This window comes from Microcaecilia unicolor, chromosome 5 (assembly GCF_901765095.1).
Source record: "Microcaecilia unicolor chromosome 5, aMicUni1.1, whole genome shotgun sequence".
In the NCBI taxonomy this organism is placed as follows: domain Eukaryota; kingdom Metazoa; phylum Chordata; class Amphibia; order Gymnophiona; family Siphonopidae; genus Microcaecilia; species Microcaecilia unicolor.
The window spans coordinates 206,840,754-206,864,617 of record NC_044035.1 but is presented as its reverse complement, the minus strand read 5'-3'; the positions used below and the strand labels follow the sequence as shown (position 1 = coordinate 206,864,617).

At 48.3% G+C, this 23,864-nt stretch overlaps 1 protein-coding gene across 1 annotated transcript in view; it reads right to left on the bottom strand.

Annotated features, from left to right (window-relative positions):
- Positions 1-23,864, bottom strand: part of SLC12A3 (solute carrier family 12 member 3) — a 1,234,282-nt gene that overhangs the window by 598,215 nt on the left and 612,203 nt on the right. The window contains 2 exon segments of the mRNA XM_030203718.1: positions 1,623-1,778; positions 21,263-21,364. Coding sequence (XP_030059578.1) covers positions 1,623-1,778; positions 21,263-21,364 — 258 coding nt within the window.

Genomic DNA, 23,864 nt, shown 5'->3' with positions numbered 1-23,864 from the left:
AAGTTCACTCACTTTTCTCTTCGTTGTCTGCAAACCAAAAGGAAAACAAAAGCCTTTTAGCTTCTCCGAACCTGCTACTTTTTTTCCAACAGCGGCGAGAGGGTGTTTTTTTTCTTTTTTAAATCGTTGCTGCTGTAAATGATCAGTCCACCATACATTTAATACTTTCATTGTTTTGAAGGCAAAATCCGACCAATCCTGCAACGCTAAACCTCCAACCCCCCTGCCACCCCCTACCAGTAAAGCACCAGCAACCCTATCACACTCTCTATGTGACACACACTCCCTGATACAGGATCTCAGTTAATACCCCTCCCCCACCCCTAACTCACACACACACAGGACATAGATACATGAACACTCACACTCTATATATTACACACTCTAACACTGACACCCCACCCCCCAGCAATGGTAACCCCTCCCCCCTCAGTTCCTCACACACACTCATTGCACCTCTCCTCAAAACTTAAAAAAAACCCCACCTCTCTTACAAACAGCCCCCACACCACAACAACGCGCTGACCACCCTCTAAACTGCCTGCCACCCACTCCCACTAAAGCAGCATCAACCCTGTCACACTCTGTCTCACTATCTCTGTCAAACACACATACTCACACACACATTCACTCTCTCCCTATCATACAGTCACTCTCACACTCACTCTATCAAACATACACACTCAGAGGAAAACCTTGCTAGCGCCCGTTTCATTATAGTCAGAAATGGGCCTTTTTTACTAGTTACAAAATAATCTTCAGATACACTTAAGCAGGATAAACAATTTACAAGGAGCATTTTACCTGACTGGTACAATTCAGTAGTGCACAAATCACAACACTAAGATATTTGAGTTTTGTAATTTTGACAAGAATTATTTTAATTAATTTCCACAAATGTTTAGATTTTAACAATTGTTAATGCCATGCCAATAGGCACATGACCAGGGTGAACATGATATCACAAAGTAGCCACATCATCTAATCACAATACAGCAATGTTTCTCAATTCTCTCCTGGAGGCACTCCTAGCCAGTCAAATGTTTTCGATCACCACAATAAATATGTATGAGATAAATTTACATATTGCACAGACCCATTATCCCTGGATTCTATATATGGCATGCCAAATAGTGCACATTAAATTGTGCGTGTGGGCAATTTATGTGCGCTACTCAATTAATTAACCAGCCTATTAGTGGGGGGGGGGGGGGGGGTGGCAATGGGATGAATGTGGATGTGTCAGGGACATCAATCAAATCTACATACGTGGTTATAGAATTTGGGGGAGCATGCCTAGATTTAGGCATAGGCATTTACATCAGCTTTTCACTGCCGTAAATGGCTACACCTAAATCTAGGCGCATCTACCCAGCCTATGTGCTATTCTATAAACTGTATCTGAATGTAGATGTGGCTTATAGAATACTGCTAAGAATGTAAATTGGATGCGCCTAGATTTTAGTCGCCATATATAGAATCTGGCCCTATATGCAAATCTATCTTATACATGTTTATTGTGGTGATCCAGAAAACCTGACTGGCTAGATCTGTTTCCAGGAAAGGGTTGAGAAGCACTGCACTATAGCAAGTAAGCTCACATCACCACGCCCCAGACTCACCAGGCTTTTTATAAAGAACATATCCCAATAAGAAGATGACAATGCCAATAGCTATCAGAGCTGCTTCCCAGGTTAGTAAGAACATGATAACCACAGACACAACTGCACCAAAAAGGGATGCCCATTTACTGTAATATTTAAATGATGGTCTCCAACCTGTTATAATACAAAAAAAGAAATGCATAAAATATGTATTTTTCCAGGCAATAACAAAACAAAATGTATTTTCTTTTATAGCAATTCCCATCAGATTAGCAAATTATTCTATAATTATAAAGAACAATTGTTTGATATTATTATAGATGCTTCTACTGTATTATTCATGTAAAAGATTCAATAAAAATTTGCTGAACTAAAAAAAAAAAAAAATGAACAATTGTTAAAGTGATTCACTGCAGTAAACTGGCTATTTTAAATCTGCTTTCCCTCAATCCAGCAAAAAGTGTATACAGTTCCACAGCATGAATACTATAGCCAGACTGGAGCAAAGCATTCTCCGAGGACAAGCAGGCTGCTTGTTCTCACTGATGGGTGACGTCCACGGCAGCCCCTCCAATCGGAAACTTCACTAGCAAAGGCCTTTGCTAGTCCTCGCACGCCCATGCGCGGCCGTCTTCCCGCCCGAACCGGCTCGTGTTCGTCAGTCTTCTTTTGTCCGCGCTCGGTACAGTCGTGTTTGCGCCGTTCGCGCCCCTTAAGTTGACCCTCGCGCGTCTTTTGACTTTTCGCTTTAAAAAAAAAAAAAGGGATTTCGCAGAAGGGCCTTTCGGTCTTTTTCCCCTTCCCGTATTTCCAGTTTTTGGCCCCGTTAAGTTTTCTTTCGTTTTCGGGGTAGGCCCTTTTGAGGCCTCGGGTCGAATTTTATCTCCCCCTCTTTTTGGTGCCATACCGCAATTACGAGTTTTGATTTCGCCGGCGTGATTTTTCCGCCCATGTCATCGAAGTCTCCCAGCGGCTTCAAGAAGTGCACCCAGTGCGCCCGGGTAATCTCGCTCACTGATAGGCACGCGTCGTGTCTTCAGTGTCTGGGGGCTGGGCACCGCCCGCAGGCCTGTAGTCTTTGCGCCCTTTTACAGAAAAGGACTCGGGTAGCGAGATTGGCCCAGTGGAACGTTTTGTTCTCGGGCTCTTCGTCGGCATCGGCACCGGGAGTATCGAGTGCGTTGACATCGACAGCGTCAAGACCTCCGCCGTGACTGTATTGATTGCATCGAGGCATCGACCCTCTGCATCGTCGGGGCCGAGACATCGGAAGGCTGCGTCGGTGGTACCGGGACCTCCACTAGTGCTGATGTCGTCGGACGGTGGTGCTTCGACTGGAGTGCAGGTGAGGGCTGTCCATTCCCCTGCTGGTGGCGGTGAGCCTTCGGGTGGGTCTCCCCCTACCCTGAGGGCTCCTGCGGTACAGCCCCCCCGAGACCGACCTTCTTCGGCCTCGGCCCCGAGGAAGCGACGGCTGGATTCTACGTCCTCCTCGTCGGTACCGGGAAGCTCCGGTGACATGCTTCGTTTGAAAAAGTCAAAGAAGCATCGACACCGGTCTCCTTCCCGCGTCGGTACCGAGAGATCTGGGTCGCCGAGGGAGTCGGCACCCAGTAGGCATCGGCACCGGGAGGACCGCTCACCCTCTGTTCAGGAGGTGTCGATACGCTCCACCTTGGACAGCCTGGAACAGCCTCCACACCCGGAACAGACTCTGACTTCGACACCTGCATCGGTTTCCATGTCTTTTTCCACAGCCACCCTGCACGAGAGTCTCCGGGCCGTTCTCCCAGAGATCCTGGGAGAGCTGTTGCGCCCTTCCCCTCCGGTACCGGGGGTGCTTGCGCCTCTGGTACCGTCGAGTGAGGCGCCGGCTGGCCCCTTGCCCAGGGTGAGGTCTCCGACATCGGTGCCGCTTGCGGTGCCGACTGCGGTCGCCTCCCAGGAAGGCTCCCTGACGACGTCGGCGGAGGGAGCTTCGCCGGTGCGGGCGAGGGAGTCTACCTCTCGACGCTCACACCGTGGCCGTGTTTCCACGGAGTCGAGCCGGGCACGGCTTCAGACACAGGTTCATGAACTTGTGTCTGATACCGATGGTGAGGCCTCGTGGGAGGAGGAGGAGGACATCAGATATTTCTCTGACGAGGAGTCTGATGGCCTGATCCCACTCCCTCCCCTGAAAGGCAGCTTTCTCCTCCCGAGAGTCTGTCTTTTGCGGCCTTTGTCCGGGAGATGTCTACGGCCATCCCCTGGAGGACGAGCCCAGGGCTGAAATGTTTGAGCTCCTGGACTATCCTTCTCCACCTAAGGAAGCGTCCACAGTACCCATGCATCATGTCCTCAAAAAGACATTGCTGGCGAACTGGACCAAGCCTTTAAGTAATCCCCACATTCCCAAGAAGATCGAGTCCCAGTACCGGATCCATGGGGACCCAGAGCTGATGCGCACTCAGTTGCCTCACGACTCTGGAGTTGTGGATTTGGCCCTAAAGAAGGCTAAAAGTTCTAGGGAGCATGCTTCGGCGCCCCCGGGCAAGGACTCTAGAACCTTAGACTCCTTTGGGAGGAAGGCCTACCATTCTTCTATGCTCGTGGCCAAAATCCAGTCTTACCAGCTCTACACGAGCATACACATGCGGAATAATGTGTGGCAGTTGGCGGGCTTGGTGGACAAGCTCCCTCCTGAGCAAGCCAAGCCATTTCAGGAGGTGGTCAGGCAGCTGAAGGCGTGCAGAAAATTCCTGGCCAGAGGGGTGTATGACACCTTTGATGTTGCGTCCAGGGCTGCTGCTCAAGGTGTGGTGATGTGCAGACTCTCATGGCTGCGTGCCTCCGACCTGGAGAATAGGATCCAGCAGCGGATTGCGGACTCGCCTTGCCATGCGGACAATATTTTTGGAGAGAAGGTCGAACAGGTGGTAGAGCAGCTCCACCAGCGGGATACCGCTTTCGACAAGTTCTCCCGCCGGCAGCCTTCAGCTTCTACCTCCACAGGTAGACGTTTTTATGTGGGAAGGAAGACTGTTCCCTACTCTTCTAGCAAGCGTAGGTACAAATCCTCCTTCTCGACAGCCTGCGGCCCAGGCTAAGCCCCAGCGCGCTCGCTCTCGTCAGCAGTGTGCACCTCAGCAAGGCCCCTCGGCTCCCCAGCAAAAGCAAGGGACGAGCTTTTGACTGGCTCCAGCAGAGCATAGCCGACATCAAGGTGTCAGTGCCGGGCGATCTGCCGGTCGGGGGGAGGTTGAAAGTTTTTCACCAAAGGTGGCCTCTCATAACCTCCGACCAGTGGGTTCTTCAAATAGTCCGGCAAGGATACACCCTCAATTTGGTTTCCAAACCTCCAAATTGCCCACCAGTAGCTCAATCCTACAGCTTCCAGCACAAGCAGGTACTTGCAGAGGAACTCTCCGCCCTTCTCAGCGCCAATGCGGTCGAGCCCGTGCCATCCGGGCAAGAAGAGCTGGGATTCTATTCCAGGTACTTCCTTGTGGAAAAGAAAACAGGGGGGATGCGTCCCATCCTAGACCTAAGGGCCCTGAACAAATATCTGGTCAAAGAAATGTTCAGGATGCTTTCCCTGGGCACCCTTCTTCCCATGATTCAGGAAAACGACTGGCTATGCTCTCTGGACTTGAAGGACGCCTACACGCACATCCCGATACTGCCAGCTCACAGACAGTATCTGCGATTTCAGCTGGGCACACGTCACTTCCAGTACTGTGTGCTACCCTTTGGGCTCGCCTCTGTGCCCAGAGTGTTCACGAAGTGCTTGGCTGTAGTAGCAGCGGCGCTTCGCAGGCTTGGAGTGCACGTGTTCCCCTCTCTCGACGATTGGCTGGTGAAGAACATATCCGAGGCAGGAGCTCTACAGTCCATGCAGATGACTATTCGCCTCCTGGAGCTACTGGGGTTTGTGATAAATCATCCAAAGTCCCATCTTCTCCCAGTGCAGAGACTCGAATTCATAGGAGCTCTGCTGGATTCTCGGACGGCTCGTGCCTATCTCCCCGAGCCGAGAGCCAACAACTTGTTGTCCCTCGTCTCGCGGGTGCGAGCGTCCCAGCAGATCACAGCTCGGCAGATGTTGAGATTGCTGGGCCACATGGCCTCCACAGTTCATGTGACTCCCATGGCCCACCTTCACATGCGATCTGCTCATTGGACCCTAGTTTCCCAGTGGTTTCAGGCTGCTGGGGATCTAGAAGACGTGATCCACCTGTCCACGAGTTTTCTCAAATCCCTGTATTGGTGGACGATTTGGTCCAACTTGACTCTGGGACGTCCTTTCCAAATTCCTCAGCCACAAAAAGTGCTGACTACGGATGCGTCTCTCCTTGGGTGGGGAGCTCATGTCGATGGGCTTCACACCCAGGGAAGCTGGTTCCTCCAGGAACGTGATCTGCAGATCAATCTCCTGGAGTTACGAGCGGTCTGGAACGCTCCGAAGGCTTTCAGAGATCGGCTGTCCCACCAAATTATCCAAATTCAGACAGACAACCAGGTTGCCATGTATTACATCAACAAGCAGGGGGGCACCGGATCTCGCCCCCTGTGTCAGGAAGCCATCAGCATGTGGCTCTGGGCTCGCCGCCACGGCATGGTGCTCCAAGCCACTTATCTGGCAGGCGTAAACAACAGTCTGGCCGACAGGTTGAGCAGGATTATGCAACCTCACGAGTGGTCGCTCAACTCCCAAGTAGTGCGCCAGATCTTCCAGGTGTGGGGCACCCCCTTGGTAGATCTCTTTGCATCTCGAGCCAACCACAAGGTCCCTCAGTTCTGTTCCAGGCTTCAGGCCAACGGCAGACTGGCACCGGATGCCTTCCTCCTGAACTGGGGGGAGGGTCTCCTGTATGCTTATCCTCCCATACCTCTGGTGGGGAAGACTTTGTTGAAACTCAAGCAAGACCGAGGTACCATGATTCTGATTGCTCCGTTTTGGCCGCGTCAGATCTGGTTCCCTCTTCTTCTGGAGTTATTCTCTGAAGAACCGTGGAGATTGGAGTGTTTTCCGACCCTCATCACACAGGACGAAGGGGCGCTTCTGCATCCCAACCTCCGGTCTCTGGCTCTCACGGCCTGGATGTTGAGAGCATAGACTTTGCCTCTTTGGGTCTGTCAGAGGGTGTCTCCCGCATCTTGCTTGCTTCCAGGAAAGATTCCACTAAGGAGTTACTTCTTTCTATGGAGGAGGTTTGCCGTCTGTTGTGACAGCAAGGCCCTAGATCCTTGCTCTTGTCCTACACAGACCCTGCTTGATTACCTTCTGCACTTGTCTGAGTCTGGTCTCAAGACCAACTCTATAAGGGTTCACCTTAGTGCAATCAGTGCATACCATTACCGTGTGGAAGGTAAGCCGATCTCAGGACAGCCTTTAGTTGTTCGCTTCATGAGAGGTTTGCTTTTGTCAAAGCCCCCCGTCAAACCTCCTACAGTGTCATGGGATCTCAATGTCGTTCTCACCCAGCTGATGAAACCTCCTTTTGAGCCACTGAACTCCTGCCATCTGAAGTACTTGACCTGGAAGGTCATTTTCTTGGTGGCAGTTACTTCAGCTCGTAGAGTCAGTGAGCTTCAGGCCCTGGTAGCCCAGGCCCCTTATACCAAATTTCATCATAGCAGAGTAGTTCTCCGCACTCACCCTAAGTTCTTGCCAAAGGTGGTGTCGGAGTTCCATCTGAACCAGTCAATTGTCTTGCCAACATTCTTTCCCCGTCCTCATTCCTGCCCTGCTGAACGTCAGCTGCACACATTGGACTGCAAGAGAGCATTGGCCTTCTATCTGGAGCGGACACAGCCCAACAGACAGTCCGCCCACTTGTTTGTTTCTTTTGATCCCAACAGGAGGGGAGTGGCTGTGGGAAAACGCACCATATCCAATTGGCTAGCAGATTGCATTTCCTTCACTTAAGCCCAGGCTGGGCTGGCTCTTGAGGGTCATGTCACGGCTCACAATGTCAGAGCCATGGCTGCGTCAGTGGCCCACTTGAAGTCAGCCACTATTGAAGAGATCTGCAAAGCTGCGACGTGGTCATCTGTCCACACATTCACATCTCATTACTGCCTGCAGCAGGATACCCGACGCGACAGTCGGTTCGGGCAGTCAGTGCTTCAGAATCTGTTCGGGGTTTAGAATCCAACTCCACCCCCCTAGGCCCATGTTTTATTCTGTTCCAGGCTACACCCTCAGTTAGTTGGATAAATGGTTAGGTCAATCTCAGTTATGTCCTCGCCGTTGCGAGGCCCAATTGACCATGTTTGTTGTTTTGAGTGAGCCTGGGGGCTAGGGATACCCCATCAGTGAGAACAAGCAGCTTGCTTGTCCTCGGAGAAAGCGAATGCTACATACCTGTAGAAGGTATTCTCCGAGGACAGCAGGCTGATTGTTCTCACAAACCCGCCCGCCTCCCCTTTGGAGTTGTGTCTTCCCTTGTCTTTGTCTTGCTACATACGGGACTGACGAACACGAGCCGGTTCGGGCGGGAAGACGGCCGCGCATGCGCGGTGCGCATGGGCGCGCGAGGACTAGCAAAGGCCTTTGCTAGTGAAGTTTCCGATTGGAGGGGCTGCCGTGGACGTCACCCATCAGTGAGAACAATCAGCCTGCTGTCCTCGGAGAATACCTTCTACAGGTATGTAGCATTCGCTTTCTTAGGTACAAGAATTGGGCAAGTTTTGATTGATGTTCCAAGTCTACCTGTGTTATTTCCTGCCAATTTTGCCCACACTAAAAACAGGTGAAAAAAGGTTCATCGGTATCTGTGGCAGTTTTCAAAGTGAAACTACATGCATGCTTTCTTCTGGTGTAATAATATTTCCCCATCCTTCTCATTAGATTGTGGCGTACCTCAGGCTCATTACTTGCACCAACTTTATTCAATATTTTCATGGCACTGCTCATTCTCATCCAGTCCCTAGAATTTACTACATTCGTATATACAGATGACATAATTGCTGCAACAAACCCTGATGACCATCCTGAAATAACTTCACTCAACAACAAATTATCTTGCATAGCTACTTGGATTTCCACTCAAAACTCAAACTCAATCCAGAAAAAATAAAGACTTATTTACCAAAATGCTGTGACCCATGTATAAATCAAGGCTAGGTCCCACATTGATCCCTGTCTATTCTTCCCCTCCACCTCCAGGTCCAACATTGCTCCCTCTCTCTCTACCTCTCCTGCTCTCCCAAACCTACCCCCCTTCCTATAGCCAATGCATCACTGATTTCATGGTCAGAACAGTTTCCTTCTAGCTTTAAGCTAAATCATCAGATTTCAGTATGTGAGGATTATATATTTATCCCTCACTGATTAAGTCTTCAATTCAGTTTTTATTCACCATTCTCTAAAATTTGGCAAGTTCACTAAAGCAAAATGTTCTAGGAAATTATTTTCACAAATCATTCTACCTTCCTATCCAGGAATCAGTATTTCTCAGCACCTGCACACACTCCTGATTGCTTTCTTTTTTTTCTTTTTTTTTTTTGGGGGGGGGGGGGGGTAAAAGAAAAGCAGAATTCACTCACCAATTCTTTGCAAACGAACTCTCAGCTAAGCTTCCTTTTTGATCCTGCTTGAGCTATCAGCCAAACAAATAACCTTCAACTGTCTCCAGGACTCCTATTAATTGTCATGTAAATTTCCAGCAGGTATGCCCTCCTCTCAATGTAAGTGCTCAGCACAAATTTCTAACCAAACAAAGCATTTATAGATTTTAAACAATCACTACTATTTATTTTTATCACTTCACAGTCTCACTTGCCACTTCCTCCTAACGTCTTCTCTTTAAATTTGAACACTGTACAAACTCACCCTGAAATAAGAGTTCTTCCCACACCAGGGACCTATAAGCATCGACTCTATTCTCTAAAATATCTTCACCAGTCTGGTAGCCCTTGTGCTACCTTGGAGATGGGAGGTCTCCTAGAAGGCATCACCCTGGTGATGTAGGAAGTACTCCTATAGCTAGGACCTGCCCACCAGGGGATGTACTATCCTCTCGTACCGAGGATGTGTCTCCAAGTGCTGTCCTAACCTTTCCGGGAGGGAAAGGTTAGGACAGCTGCTGTAGTTGGTGATTTGATCATTAGGCATATAGATAGCTGGGTGGCTGGTGGACATGAGGATCACCTGGTGACTTGCCTGCCTGGTGCGAAGGTGGCGTACCTAGATAGGATTTTAGATAGTGCTGGGGAAGAGTCAGCTGTCTTGGTACATGCGGGTACCAATGACATAGGAAAATGTGGGAGAGAGGTTCTGGAAGCCAAATTTAGGCTCTTGGGTAGAAAGCTCAAATCCAGATCCTCCAGAGTAGCATTTTCTGAAATGCGCAGGGCCTAAGAGACAGGCAGAGCTCCGGAGTCTCAATGCGTGGATGAGTTGAGGTTGCAGGGAGGAGGGTTTTAGATTTGTTAGGAACTGGACAACATTCTGGGGAAGGGGGAGCCTATTCCGAAAGGATGGGTTCCACCTTAACCAGGGTGGGACCAGGCTGCTGGCATCGGCATTTAAAAAAGGAGATAGAGCAGCTTTTAAACTAGAAATGGGGGGAACGTCGACAGTCTCTCAAAAGCGCATGGTTCGGGATAAGGCATATTTCAAAGATATCACCAAAACAGGGAAGATAGGGTATCCTGATAGTGAGGTTGCAAAAGAGACCGTAGTAGATCAGGTGTCTCTAAATAAAAATAAAAATCAGACAAAAGATTGCAAATTAGTACTGTCAAGTACTAAGCATGATGTAAATAGGAGCAACAAACCCAGTTTGAAATGTCTATATGCGAATGCCAGAAGCCTAAGAAATAAGATAGGAGAGTTAGAATATATTGCACTAAATGAAAAATTAGATATAATAGGCATCTCTGAGACCTGGTGGAAGGAGGCTAACCAGTGGGACACTGTCATTCCGGGGTACAAATTATATCGTAGTGATTGGGTGGATCGAATTGGTGGAGGGGTAGCATTGTATATTAACGACAGTCTTGAATCAAATAGATTGAAAATTCTGCAGGAAACAAAACACATCTTGGAATCACTGTGGATTGAAATTCCATGTGTAAAGGGGAAAAGGATAATGATAGGAGTGTACTACCGTCCGCCTGGCCAGGATGAACAAATGGATGCAGAAATGTTAAAGGAAATTAGGGACGCAAACAAACTGGGCAACACAATAATAATGGGTGATTTCAATTACCCCGATATTGACTGGGTAAATGTAACATCGGGACACGCTAGGGAGGTAAAATTCCTTGTTGAAATCAAGGACAGCTTTATGGAGCAGCTGGTACAGGAACTGACGAGAGAAGGAAAAATTCTAGACCTAGTCCTTAGTGGAGTGCCTGATGATCTGGTGCGGGAGGTAATGGTGCTGGGGCCACGTGATAACAGTGATCATAATATGATCGGATTTGATATTAGCTTTGAAGTAAGTATACATAGGAAATCAAATACGTTAGCGTTTAACTTTAAAAAAGGAGACTATGACAAAATGAGAAGAACGGTGAAAAGAAAACTTAGAGGAGTGACTGCGAGGGTAAAAAATTTACATCAGGCATGGATGTGATCAAAAATACCATCCTGGAAGGCCAGTCCAAATATATTCCGCGTATTAAAAAAGGAGGATGGAAGACCAAATGATAGCTGGCGTGGTTAAATAGTGAGGTGAAGGAAGCTATTAGAGCTAAAAGAAAATCCTTCAGAAAATGGAAGAAGGAACCAACTGAAAATAATAAGAAACGGCATAAGGAATGTCAAGTCAAATGCAAAGCACTGATAAGGAAAGCTAAGAGGGACTTTGAAAAAAAGATTGCGTTGGAGGCAAAAACACATAGTAAAACTTTTTTTTAGGTATATTAAAAGCAGGAAGCTGGCAAAAGAATCAGTTGGACCGCTAGATGACCGAGGAGTAAAAGGGGCGATCAGGGAAGACAAAGCCGTAGCAGAGAGATTAAATTAATTCTTTGTTTCGGTCTTCACCTAGGAAGATTTGGGTGGGATACCGGTGCTGGAAATGGTATGGTATTTGAAGCTGACGAGTCGGAGAAACTTAATGAATTCTCTGTAAAACTGAAGGAGGTAATGGGCAGTTCTACAAACTGAAGAGTAGCAAATCTCCTGGACCGGATGGTATTCATCCCAGAGTACTGATAGAACTGAAAAATAAGCTTGCGGAACTTTTGTTAGTAATATGTAATTTATCCTTAAAATCGAGTGTAGTACTGGAAGATTGGAGGGTGGCCAATGTAAAGCCCATTTTTAAAAACATTTCCAGGAGAGATCCATGAAATTATAGACCGGTGAGTCTGACGTCGGTGCCGGGCACCGAGACTATTATTAAGAACAAAATTACAGAGCATATTCAAAAGCATGGATTAATGAGACAGGGAGGCATATTTTCAAAGCACTTAGCCTTCCAAAGTTCCATAGAAACCTATGGAACTTTGGGAGGCTAAGTGCTTTGAAAATATGCCTCAAAGTCAACACAGATTTAGTGAAGGGAAATCTTGCCTCACCAATCTACTACATTTCTTTGAAGGGGTGAACAAACATGTGGATAAAGATGAGCTGGTTGATATTGTGTATCTGGATTTTCAGAAGGCGTTTGACAAAGTACCTCATGAAAGACTCCAAAGGAAATTGGAGAGTCATGGGATAGGAGGTAGTGTTCTATTGTGGATTAAAAACTGGTTAAAAGATAGAAAACAGAGAGTAGGGTTAAATGGTCAGTATTCTCAATGGAGAAGAGTAGTTAGTGGGGTTCCCCAGGGCTCTGTGCTGGGATCGCTGCTTTTTAACGTATTTATAAATGACCTAGAGATGGGAGTAACTAGTGAGGTAATTAAATCTGCTGATGACACAAAGTTATTAAATTGCGGGAGGACTGTGAAAAATTGCAAGAGGACCTTACGAGACTGGGAGACTGGGCGGCTAAATGGCAGATGACGTTTAATGTGAGCAAGTGCAAAGTGATGCATGTGGGAAAGAGGAACCCGAAATAATAGCTATGTCATGCAAGGTTCCACGTTAGGAGTCATGGACCAAGAAAGGGATCTAGGTGTTGTCGTTGATGATACGTTGAAACCTTCTGCTCAGTGTGCTGCTGCGGCTAAGAAAGCGAATAGAATGTTAGGTATTATTAGGAAAGGAATAGAAAACAAAAATGAGGATGTTATAATGCCTTTGTATCGCTCATTGGTGCGACCGCACCTCGAATATTGTGTTCAATTCTGGTCGCCGCATCTCAAGAAAGATATAGTGGAATTAGAAAAGGTGCAGAGAAGGGCGACGAAAATGATAAAGGGGATGGGACGACTTCCCTTTGAGGAAAGGCTAAAGCGGCTAGGGCTCTTCAGCTTGGAGAAAATGCAGCTGAGGGGAGATATGATAGAGGTCTATAAAATAATGAGTGGAGTTGAACGGGTAGATGTGAAACGTCTGTTCACACTTTCCAAAAATACTAGGACTAGGGGGCATGCGATGAAGCTACAATGTAGTAAATTTAAAACGAATCGAAGAAAATTTTTCTTCACTCAACGTGTAATTAAACTCTGGATTTCATTGCCAGAGAATGTGGTAAAGGCGGTTAGCTTAGCGGAGTTTTAAAAAGGTTTGGACGGCTTCCTAAAGGAAAAGTCCATAGACCGTTATTAAATGGACTTGGGGAAAATCCACTATTTCTGGGATAAGCAGTATAAAATGTTTTGTACATTTTTGGGATCTTGCCGGGTATTTGTGACCTAGATTGACCACTGTTGGAAACAGGATGCTGGGCTCGATGGACCTTTGGTCTTTCCCAGTATGGCAATACATATGTACTTATGAGTGTCCCCTCGTCTGACATATACTCTGCTGAAGATAAGTATATGCTTTAAGATTTAAGACGTCTGAGTCTGTTTGGAGAAAGTTTATATGAAGAATTGAATATTTTGGGGAAGTGAAAGTATTTATATAAATTTTGTTCATACTCGTAAGAATTGGATAAATGTTGAGAACTGATGAAAAGATGGGTGCAGAAAAACCTTACATTTAAAATAATCTATATGTAAGGAGCACCGCTGAGGTTTTCATGGCTCTGTTAAATTTTTGAGTGGGAGTGGACTTAGATTCATGGGTTATAGAATGCGCATGCAAATTTTTAGTTATTGTCAATTAACTGCAATGATTGTTAACAGCAATTCGTTGCAATTAATTGGCTCATAAGCTAATTAATTTGCACATGGGTCTATGATTCATGTACAAATTTCGACCCTGAAATCTCAGCCCCATACATATAATCTGGGGAATAATATTTTATTCACAAAAGTGTCTGTTTAAAATTATTCCCACAAACACTAGTTTTATCTTCCTCAGAAGCTATTTCTATACATTATAAACAAGAAGCCCACTTTCATGTAGCAGCTCCAAGGTGGATTTTGTGGCAAGGCTTAGAAAATTCTGCAACACAGATTTTTAGATTCTACAGCCATTCTATGACAAATCTGTATAAATTAACATAAGCGTTGAATTAGCTGATATGCAACAAAAGCGAAAGCTACATACCTGTAGAAGGTATTCTCCGAGGACAGCAGGCTGATTGTTCTCACTGATGGGTGACGTCCTCGGCAGCCCCTCTAATCAGAGATCTTTCCTAGCAAAGACGTTTGCTAGGCCTCGCGCGAGCACGCACACCGCGCATGCGCGACCGTCTTCCCGCCCGAACTCGCTCATGTTCGTCAGTCCAGTAAATAGCAAAGACAAAGACAAAGGAAGACACAAATCCAAAGGGGAGGCGGGCAGGTTGGTGAGAACAATCAGCCTGCTGTCCTCAGAGAATACCTTCTACAGTTATGTAGCTTTCGCTTTCTTCGAGGACAAGCAGGCTGCTTGTTCTCACTGATGGGGTATCCCTAGCCCCCAGGCTCACTCAAAACAATAAACATGGTCAATTGGGCCTTGCAAATGCGAGGACATAACTGAGATTGACCTAAACTTATTCAACTAACTGAGAATGCAGCCTGGAACAGAATAAAAATGGGCCTAGGGGGGTGGAGTTGGATTCTAGACCCCGAACAGATTCTGCAGCACCGACTGCCCGAACCGACTGTCGCGTCGGGTATCCTGCTGTAGGCAGTAATGCGATGTGAATGTGTGGACAGATGACCACGTCGCAGCCTTGCAAATCTCTTCGATAGTGGCTGACTTCAAGTGGGCCACTGACGCTGCCATGGCTCTAACACTATGAGCCGTGACATGACCCTCAAGAGTCAGCCCAGACTGGGCATAAGCGAAGGAGATGCAATCTGCTAGCCAATTAGAAATGGTGCGTTTCCCGACAGCCACTCCCCTCCTGTTGGGATCAAAAGAAACAAACAATTGGGCGGACTGTCTGTGGGGCTGTGTCCGCTCCAGATAGAAGGCCAATGCTCTCTTGCAGTCCAATGTGTGCAGTTGACGTTCAGCAGGGCGGGTATGCGGACGGGGGAAGAATATTGGCAAGACAATTGACTGGTTCAGATGGAACTCCGACACCACCTTTGGCAAGAACTTAGGGTGAGTGCGGAGAACTACTCTATTATGATGAAATTTGATATAAGGAGCATGAGCTACTAGGGCTTGAAGCTCACTGACTCTACGAGCTGAAGTGACTGCCACCAAGAAAATGACCTTCCAGGTCAAGTACTTCAGATAGCAGGAATCCAGTGGCTCAAAAGAGGGTTTCATCAGCTGGGTGAGAACGACATTGAGATCCCATGACACTGTAGGAGGTTTGACGGGGGGCTTTGACAAAAGCAAACCTCTCATGAACCGAACAACTAAAGGCTGTCCCGAGATTGGCTTACCTTCCACACGGTAATGGTATGCACTAATCACACTAAGATGAACTCTTGTAGAGTTGGTCTTAAGACCAGACTCGGACATGTGCAGAAGGTATTCAAGCAGGGTCTGTGTAGGACAGGAGCGAGGATCTAGGGCCTTGCTGTCACACCAGACGGCAAACCTCCGCCATAGAAAGAAGTAACTCTTCTTAGTGGAATCTTTCCTGGAAGCAAGCAAGACTCCGGAGACACCCTCTGAGAGACCCAAGGAGGCAAAATCTACGCTCTCAACATCCAGGCCGTGAGAGCCATGGACTGGAGGTTGGGATGCAGAAGCACTCCCTCGTTCTGAGTAATTAGGGTTGGAAAACACTCCAATCTCCAGGGTTCTTCGGAAGACAGTTCCAGAAGAAGAGGGAACCATATCTGACGTGGCCAAAAGGGAGCGATCAGAATCATGGTGCCTTGATCCTGCTTGAGTTTCAGCAAAGTCTTCCCCACCAAAGGTATGGGAGGATAGGCATACAGGAGGCCCTCCCCCTAAAGCAGGAGGAAGGCATCCGACGCTAGTCTGCCGTGGGCCTGAAGTCTGGAACAGAACTGAGGGACCTTGTGATTGACTTGAGCGACGAAGAGATCCACCAAGGGGGTGCCCCACACTTGAAAGATCTCGCGTACCACTCGGGAATTGAGTGACCACTCGTGAGGTTGCATGATCCTGCTCAATCTGTTGGCCAGACTGTTGTTTACGCCTGCCAGATACGTGGCTTGAAGAAACATGCTGTTCCGCCGAGCCCAAAGCCACATTCTGAGGGCCTCCTGACACAGGGGGCGAAATCCGGTGCCCCCCTGCTTGTTGAAGTAGTACATGGCAACCTGATTGTCCGTCTGAATTTGAATAATTTGATGGGACAGCCGATCTCTGAAGGCCTTTAGAGCGTTCCAGACCACTCGTAACTCCAGGAGGTTGATCTGTAGATCTTGTTCCGGGAGGGACCAACTCCCTTGGGTGTGAAGCCAATCTACATGAGCTCCCCACCCCAGGAGAGATGCAGCCGTCGTCAGCACCTTTTGTGGCTGAGGAATTTGGAAAGGATGTCCCAGAGTCAAATTGGACCGAATTGTCCACCAATGGAGGGACTGAAGAAAACTCGTGGACAGCAGGATTACATCCTCTAGGTCCTCAGCAGCTTGGTACCACTGAGACGCTAGGGTCCATTGAGCTGATCTCATGTGGAGGCGGGCCATGGGAGTCACATGCACTGTGGAGGCCATGTGGCCGAGCAATCTCAACATCTGCCGAGCTGTGATCTGCTGGGACGCTCGTACCCAGGAAACAAGGGACAGAAGATTGTCAGCCCTCGCTTCCGGAATGTAGGCACGAGCTGTCTGAGAATCCAGCAGAGCCCCTATGAATTTGAGTTTCTGAACAGGAAGAAGGTGGGGCTTTGGATAATTTATCACAAACCCTAGTAGCTCCAGGAGTCGAATAGTCATCTGCATGGACTGTAGAGCTCCTGCCTCGGAGGTGTTCTTCACCAGCCAATCGACGAGGTAAGGGAACACGTGCACTCCCAATCTGCATAGAGATGCTGCTACTACAGCCAGGCACTTTGTGAACACCCTGGGTGTGGAGGCGAGACCAAAGGGTAGCACACAATACTGAAAGTGCCGTGTTCCCAGATGAAATCGAAGATACTGTCTGTGGGCTGGCAGTATTGAGATATGAGTGTAAGAATCCTTTAAGTCCAGAGAGCATAGCCAATCGTTTTCCTGAATCATGGGAAGAAGGGTGCCCAGGGAAAGCATCCTGAACTTTTCTCGGACCAGATATTTGTTCAGGGCCCTTAGGTCTAGGATGGGACGCATCCCCCCTGTTTTCTTTTCCACAAGGAAGTACCTGGAATAGAATCCCAGCCCTTCTTGCCCGGGTGGCATGGGTTTGACCGCATTGGCACTGAGAAGGGCGGAGAGTTCAAGTACCTGCTTGTGCTGGAAGCTGAAGGATTGAGCTCCCGGTGGGCAATTTGGAGGCTTGGAAACCAAATTGAGGGAGTATCCCAGCTGGACTATTTGGAGAACCCACTGATCGGAGGTTAGGAGAGGCCACCTTTGGTGAAAAAATTTTAACCTCCCCCCGACCGGCAGATTGTCCGGCACAGACACTTTGACTTCGGCTATGCTCTGCTGGAGCCAGTCAAAAGCCCGTCCCTTGCTTTTGCTGGGGAGCCACAGGGGCCTGCTGAGTCGCACGCTGGGGCTTGGCCTGGGCAGCAGGCTGGCGAGAGGGAGGATTGTACCTACACCTATTAGAAGAATAGGTAACAGTCCTTCTTCCGCCATAAAACATCTACCAGTTGAGGTAGATGCTGAAGGCGCCCGGCGGGAGAATTTGTCGAAAGTGGTGTCCCGCTGGTGGAGCTGCTCTACCACCTGTTCCACATTTTCACCAAAAATATTATCCCCCCGGCAAGGAGAATTCGCAATCCGCTGCTGAATCCTATTTTCCAGGTTGGAGGCACGCAGCCATGAGAGTCTGCGAATCACCACACCTTGAGCAGCGGCCCTGGACGCGACATCAAAAGTATCGTAAACACCCCTGGCCAGGAATTTACGACATACCTTCAGCTGCCTGACCACCTGCTGAAAAGGCCTGGCTTGCTCAGAAGGGAGCTTATCCACCAAGTCCGCCAACTGCCGTACATTGTTCCGCATATGAATGCTCATGTAGAGCTGGTAAGACTGGATTTTGGCTACGGTCATTGAGGAATGGTAGGCCTTCCTCCCAAAAGAATCCAAGGTTTTACAGTCTCTGCCCGGGGGCGCCGAAGCATACTCTCTAGAACTCTTGACCTTCTTAAGGGCCAGATCCACAACCCCAGAGTCGTGAGGCGACTGAGTCCGCATCAACTCAGGGTCCCCATGGATCTGATACTGGGACTCGATCTTCTTGGGAATGTGGGGATTAGTTAGCGGCTTCGCCCAGTTCTCCAGCAGTGTCTTCTTGAAGACATGATGCATAGGTACTGTGAATGATTCCTTAGGTGGCGAAGGATAGTCCAAAAGCTCAAACATTTCGGCCCTTGGCTCATCCTCCGTAACCACAGGGAAGGGAATTGCCGTAGACATTTCCTGGACAAAGGCCGCGAAAGATAGACTCTCAGGAGGAGAAAGCTGTCTTTCAGGGGAGGGAGTGGGATCAGAAGGAAGACCGTCAGACTCCTCATCTGAGAAATATCTGACGTCTTCCTCTGCTTCCCAAGAGGCCTCACCATCGGTGTCGGACACTAGTTCATGAACCTCTGTCCGAAGCCATGCCCACCTCAACTCCGTAGACACATGGCCACGGTGGGAACGTCGAGAAGTAGACTCCCGCATCGGCGGCGATGAAACTCCCTCCATCGATATCGTCGGAGAGTCTGCTTGGGAGGCAGCCGACGCGGGCACCACAAGCGGTACCGGCACCGGAGACCTCACGACGGGCAAGGGGCCAGCCGTCACCTCACTCGATGGCACCGGAGGTACAAGCACCCCTGGTACTGGAGGAGAAGGGCGCAACAGCTCCTCCAGGATCCCCGGAAGGATGGCCCTGAGGTTCTCGCTTACAGCGGCTGTCGAGGAAGGCTGGGAGTCCGGTACAGGCGACGAACTGAGAATCTGTTCGGGGCGTGGAGGCGGTACCGGGCTGTCCAGGGTAGAGCGCATCGACACCTCCTGAATAGAGGGTGAGCGGTCCTCCTGGCGTCGATGCCTAGTGGGTGCCGACTCCCTCGGCGACCCAGAGCTCTCGGTACCACGACGGGAAGGTGACCGGTGCTGATGCTTCTTTGTCTTCATACGAAGCATGTCACCGGAACCTCCCGGTACCAACGAGGAGGACGTCGAATCCAAGCGCCTCTTCCTCGGGGCCGGGTCCGAAGAAGGTCGATCCCAGGGGGGGGGGCTGTACCGCAGGAGCCCTCGAGGCAGGGGGAGACCTACTCGAGGGTTCACCGCTACCAGCAGGGGAATGGACAGCCCTCACCTGCACTCCGGACGAAGAAGCACCCTCCGACGACATCAGTACCAATGATGATCTCGGTACCGTAGACGCTGGAGAACCGGTCGATGACCTCGTACCTCCGACGTCGATGCACCTGCCGATGACCTCGATACTGAGACCATCGAAACACCAGGCGAGGCCCCGAACAGAACGTTCCACTGGGCCAATCTCGCCGCCTGAGCTCTCATTTTTAACAAACATCAGAGAGTACAGGCCTGATGACGGTGCCCAGCCCCTAGACACTGAAGGCACGAAGCGTGCCTATCAGTGAGCGAGATAGCCCGGTTGCACTGGGTGCACTTCTTGAAGCCACTGGGAGGCTTCGATGACATGGGTGTAAAAATCACGCCGGCAAAATCAAAATTTGCGATGATGGCAAAGGCACCAAAAATAAAAAGGGAGAAAAACCCATACGGGTGGCCAACAGGGCCGCTATCGAAAGCGAAAGGAAACTTGTATGGGAAAAACAACTGTAAATAAAGGAAAGTTTTCTTTCTTTTTTTTTTTTTTAAGAACACGCGAAGTAGTACAAAAAAGAAGACTTCCGAAACGGAAGGACACAAGAAAAGCGTGAGGGTCTCCTCAGGGCACAGAACGATGGTAAACACAGCCATCCTGAGCGCGGAAAAAAGAAGACTGACGAACACGAGCGAGTTCGGGCGGGAAGACGTCGCGCATGCGCGGTGTGCGTGCGCGCGCGAGGCCTAGCAAACGTCTTTGCTAGGGTAGATCTCCGATTGGAGGGGCTGCCGCGGACGTCAGCCATCATTGAGCACAAGCAGCCTGCTTGTCCTCGGAGAATAATCTTTCAAAGTTTAAATGCTTCAAAAATAAAGTATTTCACTTTGTATTTGATCATTTTTGTTTTCATTTTCTTTTCTTTTCTAGTTAACGTTTTCTGACTCTCTTCTGTTTCCTTATACAGTAATTTTATTCCCTTTTTTCTCTTTTTCCTTGCCCCACCTCTCACTACTACCTGTCTTGTTCCTCTGAATGGCATCCTCCTTCTATCTTGTGCCTTCTTTCCTTCTCACACACCATTTGTCCTGTTTTCCTCTTCTTCTATCTACTCATCTTCACCTATTTCCTCTTCTCTGCCTTCCTTCTTTCCTTGTGCCCCCTAATTGCCGACTCATCCTACCCTTCCTCCCATCTTCCAAGTACCTTCCCCATCATTCTCGCACACCAAGTCTCTCCTTAGAGTTTATAATTTGTAAATTTAATATTCAACCCCAGGCTGAATTACACCCTTATGTTCAGTGCCAGACATCCATGACCAAGGCAGGGCCTGTGACTGCAGACTTGGTGAATGAGTCTCCATGTTCACTCAACCTGTTGTGGATACTGCTGCTGCCACTTCTAGAGCAAGAGGTTGGGATTGTGAAGTGTGGGATGGGGGTATGAACAACAGATCAGAAAGTTATTAGAGGGAGGAAAGGAGGGCAATGGTCAGAGTCTGTAGTGAGGGAGAGGTTAAGGGGTAGGATCTGAGGTTTGTCCATGAGTGGAGGATGGAGAGTCAAGTGATCTGTGCTATAAATGGGGCAGGGGAAGAAGGGAGCAAGGGGACTGCCCTGGCAACGTCTATGTAGTCAAAAGCCTAAATTCGTCACTGGCCAGAAATAGATAGATAATTGCCCAAGAAAGGAATGGAAAGAAAAAAATACAAATGCATACCAAACAAACCTCTAAACACATCTAGAAACAGATCCCAGAGACACAAGATTAGAGAAAAATGCTAACTTATTGTGCCCTACAAATAAGCTATCATGTAACCTTGTGCAGGAATTCCAGCACATCCTGCCAGAGTTTTTACCTGGTGAGTTGGTGATTGAGGCATGGAAACAGCTGAAATTGATGAGGGCATATGAACACAGGAAAAAATTTGAGATGATTGGGGCAATCGTGTTCAGTTCAGCTACAGGAACAAAGAAAAGATATGTTTATTAATATCTGTCTGTGCTGTGCCAGGATCAAAGAAAGTAGTATTTAATTAACTAAAAGTTTACATTTGAAAATCTTTTCTATGCACAGCTTGTGGATTTCATACATTAACCAAAGGGATTTAGCTTACATCTTTAAAAACTGCTTACAAAACTCATCTGATGGAATACTGAACAGAAGGAAACTATATTGGGAGGAAAAGACCTCAGATATTTTAGCCTTAGATATTTGTATTCCTATTAAGGGGTTTACTTCTCAATCAATGGTCTAAAAAATTTCCTATAGCTTAACTCTATGTAAATTATTCAAACTTGTATTTTCACAAAAAAAATATTCAGTGGTAAACTTTAGCTCCATGTAAATTATTTAGTCTTGTGCTTTCACTGCTCAAGAGTAGCCTAGCGGTTAGAGCACTGGGCTAACTCCTGTCGCTTCTCCTTAGGATCTTGGGCAAGTCACTTAACCCTCCACTGCCTCAGATACACATTAAGGGGCCCTTTTACTAAGCTATGCCTTTCCCACGCACTAAGCCCATTTTTAGCACATTTTTATTTATTGTATTTCTAGCTATGCACTGTTAGCACTAGCGCACAGACATTTAAAAAAATGAACTTGGGTGCACTTACCGTCTTCTATTTAGGAAGCACTAAGGGCTCCATGTTATGGACAAGCTAACCAGTTAGCACAGCGATAATGTCATCGCACTAGCTGATTAGTGGAACCATGCCAATTCTCTGCCCTGACATGCTCCCTCCAAATAAAAATAAGAAAAAAATACTGTACGCTTAGTGCACACAGATGGCAAAGCTAATATAGAATGCTTTAGCGGGTCAAGGCATTAGGCCATTTTTCCTGCATTAGGAGCATGTTAGTGCCTAGCGCAGCTTAGTAAAAGGTCCCTTTGATTGCACACCCTCCAAGGACAGAGAAATACCTAATGTACTTGAATGTAACGAGCTACTACTGAAAAAGGCATGAATAAAATCATCTTATGTGGCAATATAATAAACTTGATTTTTCTTCTTTTTCTTAGTTCCTTTCATTCATCTGAGGACATTGGGCAACAAGCTTTCTCCATCTGAAGTGTTACATACATAGTAAATGACGACAGATAAAGCCTGTACTGTCCATCCAGTCTGCCCAACAAGATAAACTCATTTTACATGGTAAGTGATACTTTATATGTATACCCGAGTTTGATTTGTCCTTGTCTTTGTCAGGGCACAGACTGTAGAAGTCTGCCCGGTACTTGTACTGTGCTGGGATGTTCGTGAGCCCTTGTGCCCAGTCGGAGCACGGTCCAAGAGTCCGTGTCCCACTGGGCGGCCGAGCAACCCTGAATCTTCGCCTGGGAAGGCCACTGTTCCCTGGGGGTTGAGCCCCCAGGTGCGGGCAGCCTACAGGGCTTCAGGAACCTACAGGGATTGCAGGGCCAGAAGCAGAGAGTGGAAGGACTCCAGCAACAGTAGGGCAGGCGACAGACCAGGGAAGTCAGGATCCAGCAGAGGTCAGGTCCGGCAGCAAACAAAGAGTAGTCAAGTTCCAGCAGAGATCAAGGCAGGCAGCGAGCAGAGATAAATCAGATTCCAGCAGAGGTCAGGTCTGGAAAGACATTGTCAGGAGAATCACCACAGAATCCACCAAGGTAGAAGCCGAAGCAACTACTGAGGGGAAAAACAGCCTTAAATAGTCCTTCCATCAGAGAAACCTAGGCACAGGTGAACGGCGAGGAACCTCATTGGCTGTTCTCCAAGAACTAGCATGAAAAAGCCTATCAAGATGGCCGCCCTCCATGCACCATCCAAGATGGCCGCCATCATGAGCCATCCAAGATGGCTGCTGCTCAGGCACTGCTCCGACTGAGCCTCCCAAGATGGCCGCCACCAAGCGCAGAGAGGAAGGAGTGTGATACCACTCTGGTTGACACTCGTCCACCCCACAAAGAACTGGGGAGCGGACTATCCGGGAGGAGCGCCGAACAGGTGAAGGATGCGACAGTACCCTCCCTGGAAGCATCCATCTCTGTCCTGGTCCCAGCTTCGAGGGGTATCGGGCATGAAATTCCAGGACAAGCTCTGGAGCATGGACATTACTGGCCGGCTCCCAGGAGTTGTCCTCAGGACTGTAGTGCTTCCAAGACAACAAATAGCACAGTCTTCCCCGCTGTCTCTTGGAATCCAAGATCTCCTCAACCTCAAATTCAGGGTCTGGTTCAGAGTCAGGAGAAGTACCTTCCTTTGCTTCTGCGTGCTAGTGGGAGCTCACAAAGGGTTTCAACAAAGAAACATGGAATGCGTTATGTACACGCAGGTTCTTAGGTAGCAATAAGCGGTAGGTGACAGCTCCTATCCGGGATTGGACCGGGAAAGGACCGATGAAGTGGGGCGCGAACTTTAGTGATGGCAGCCGTAGTCTTAAGAACCAGGTGCTGAGCCAGACTTTCTGGCCCGGTTGGAATACTGGAGCAGTTCGCC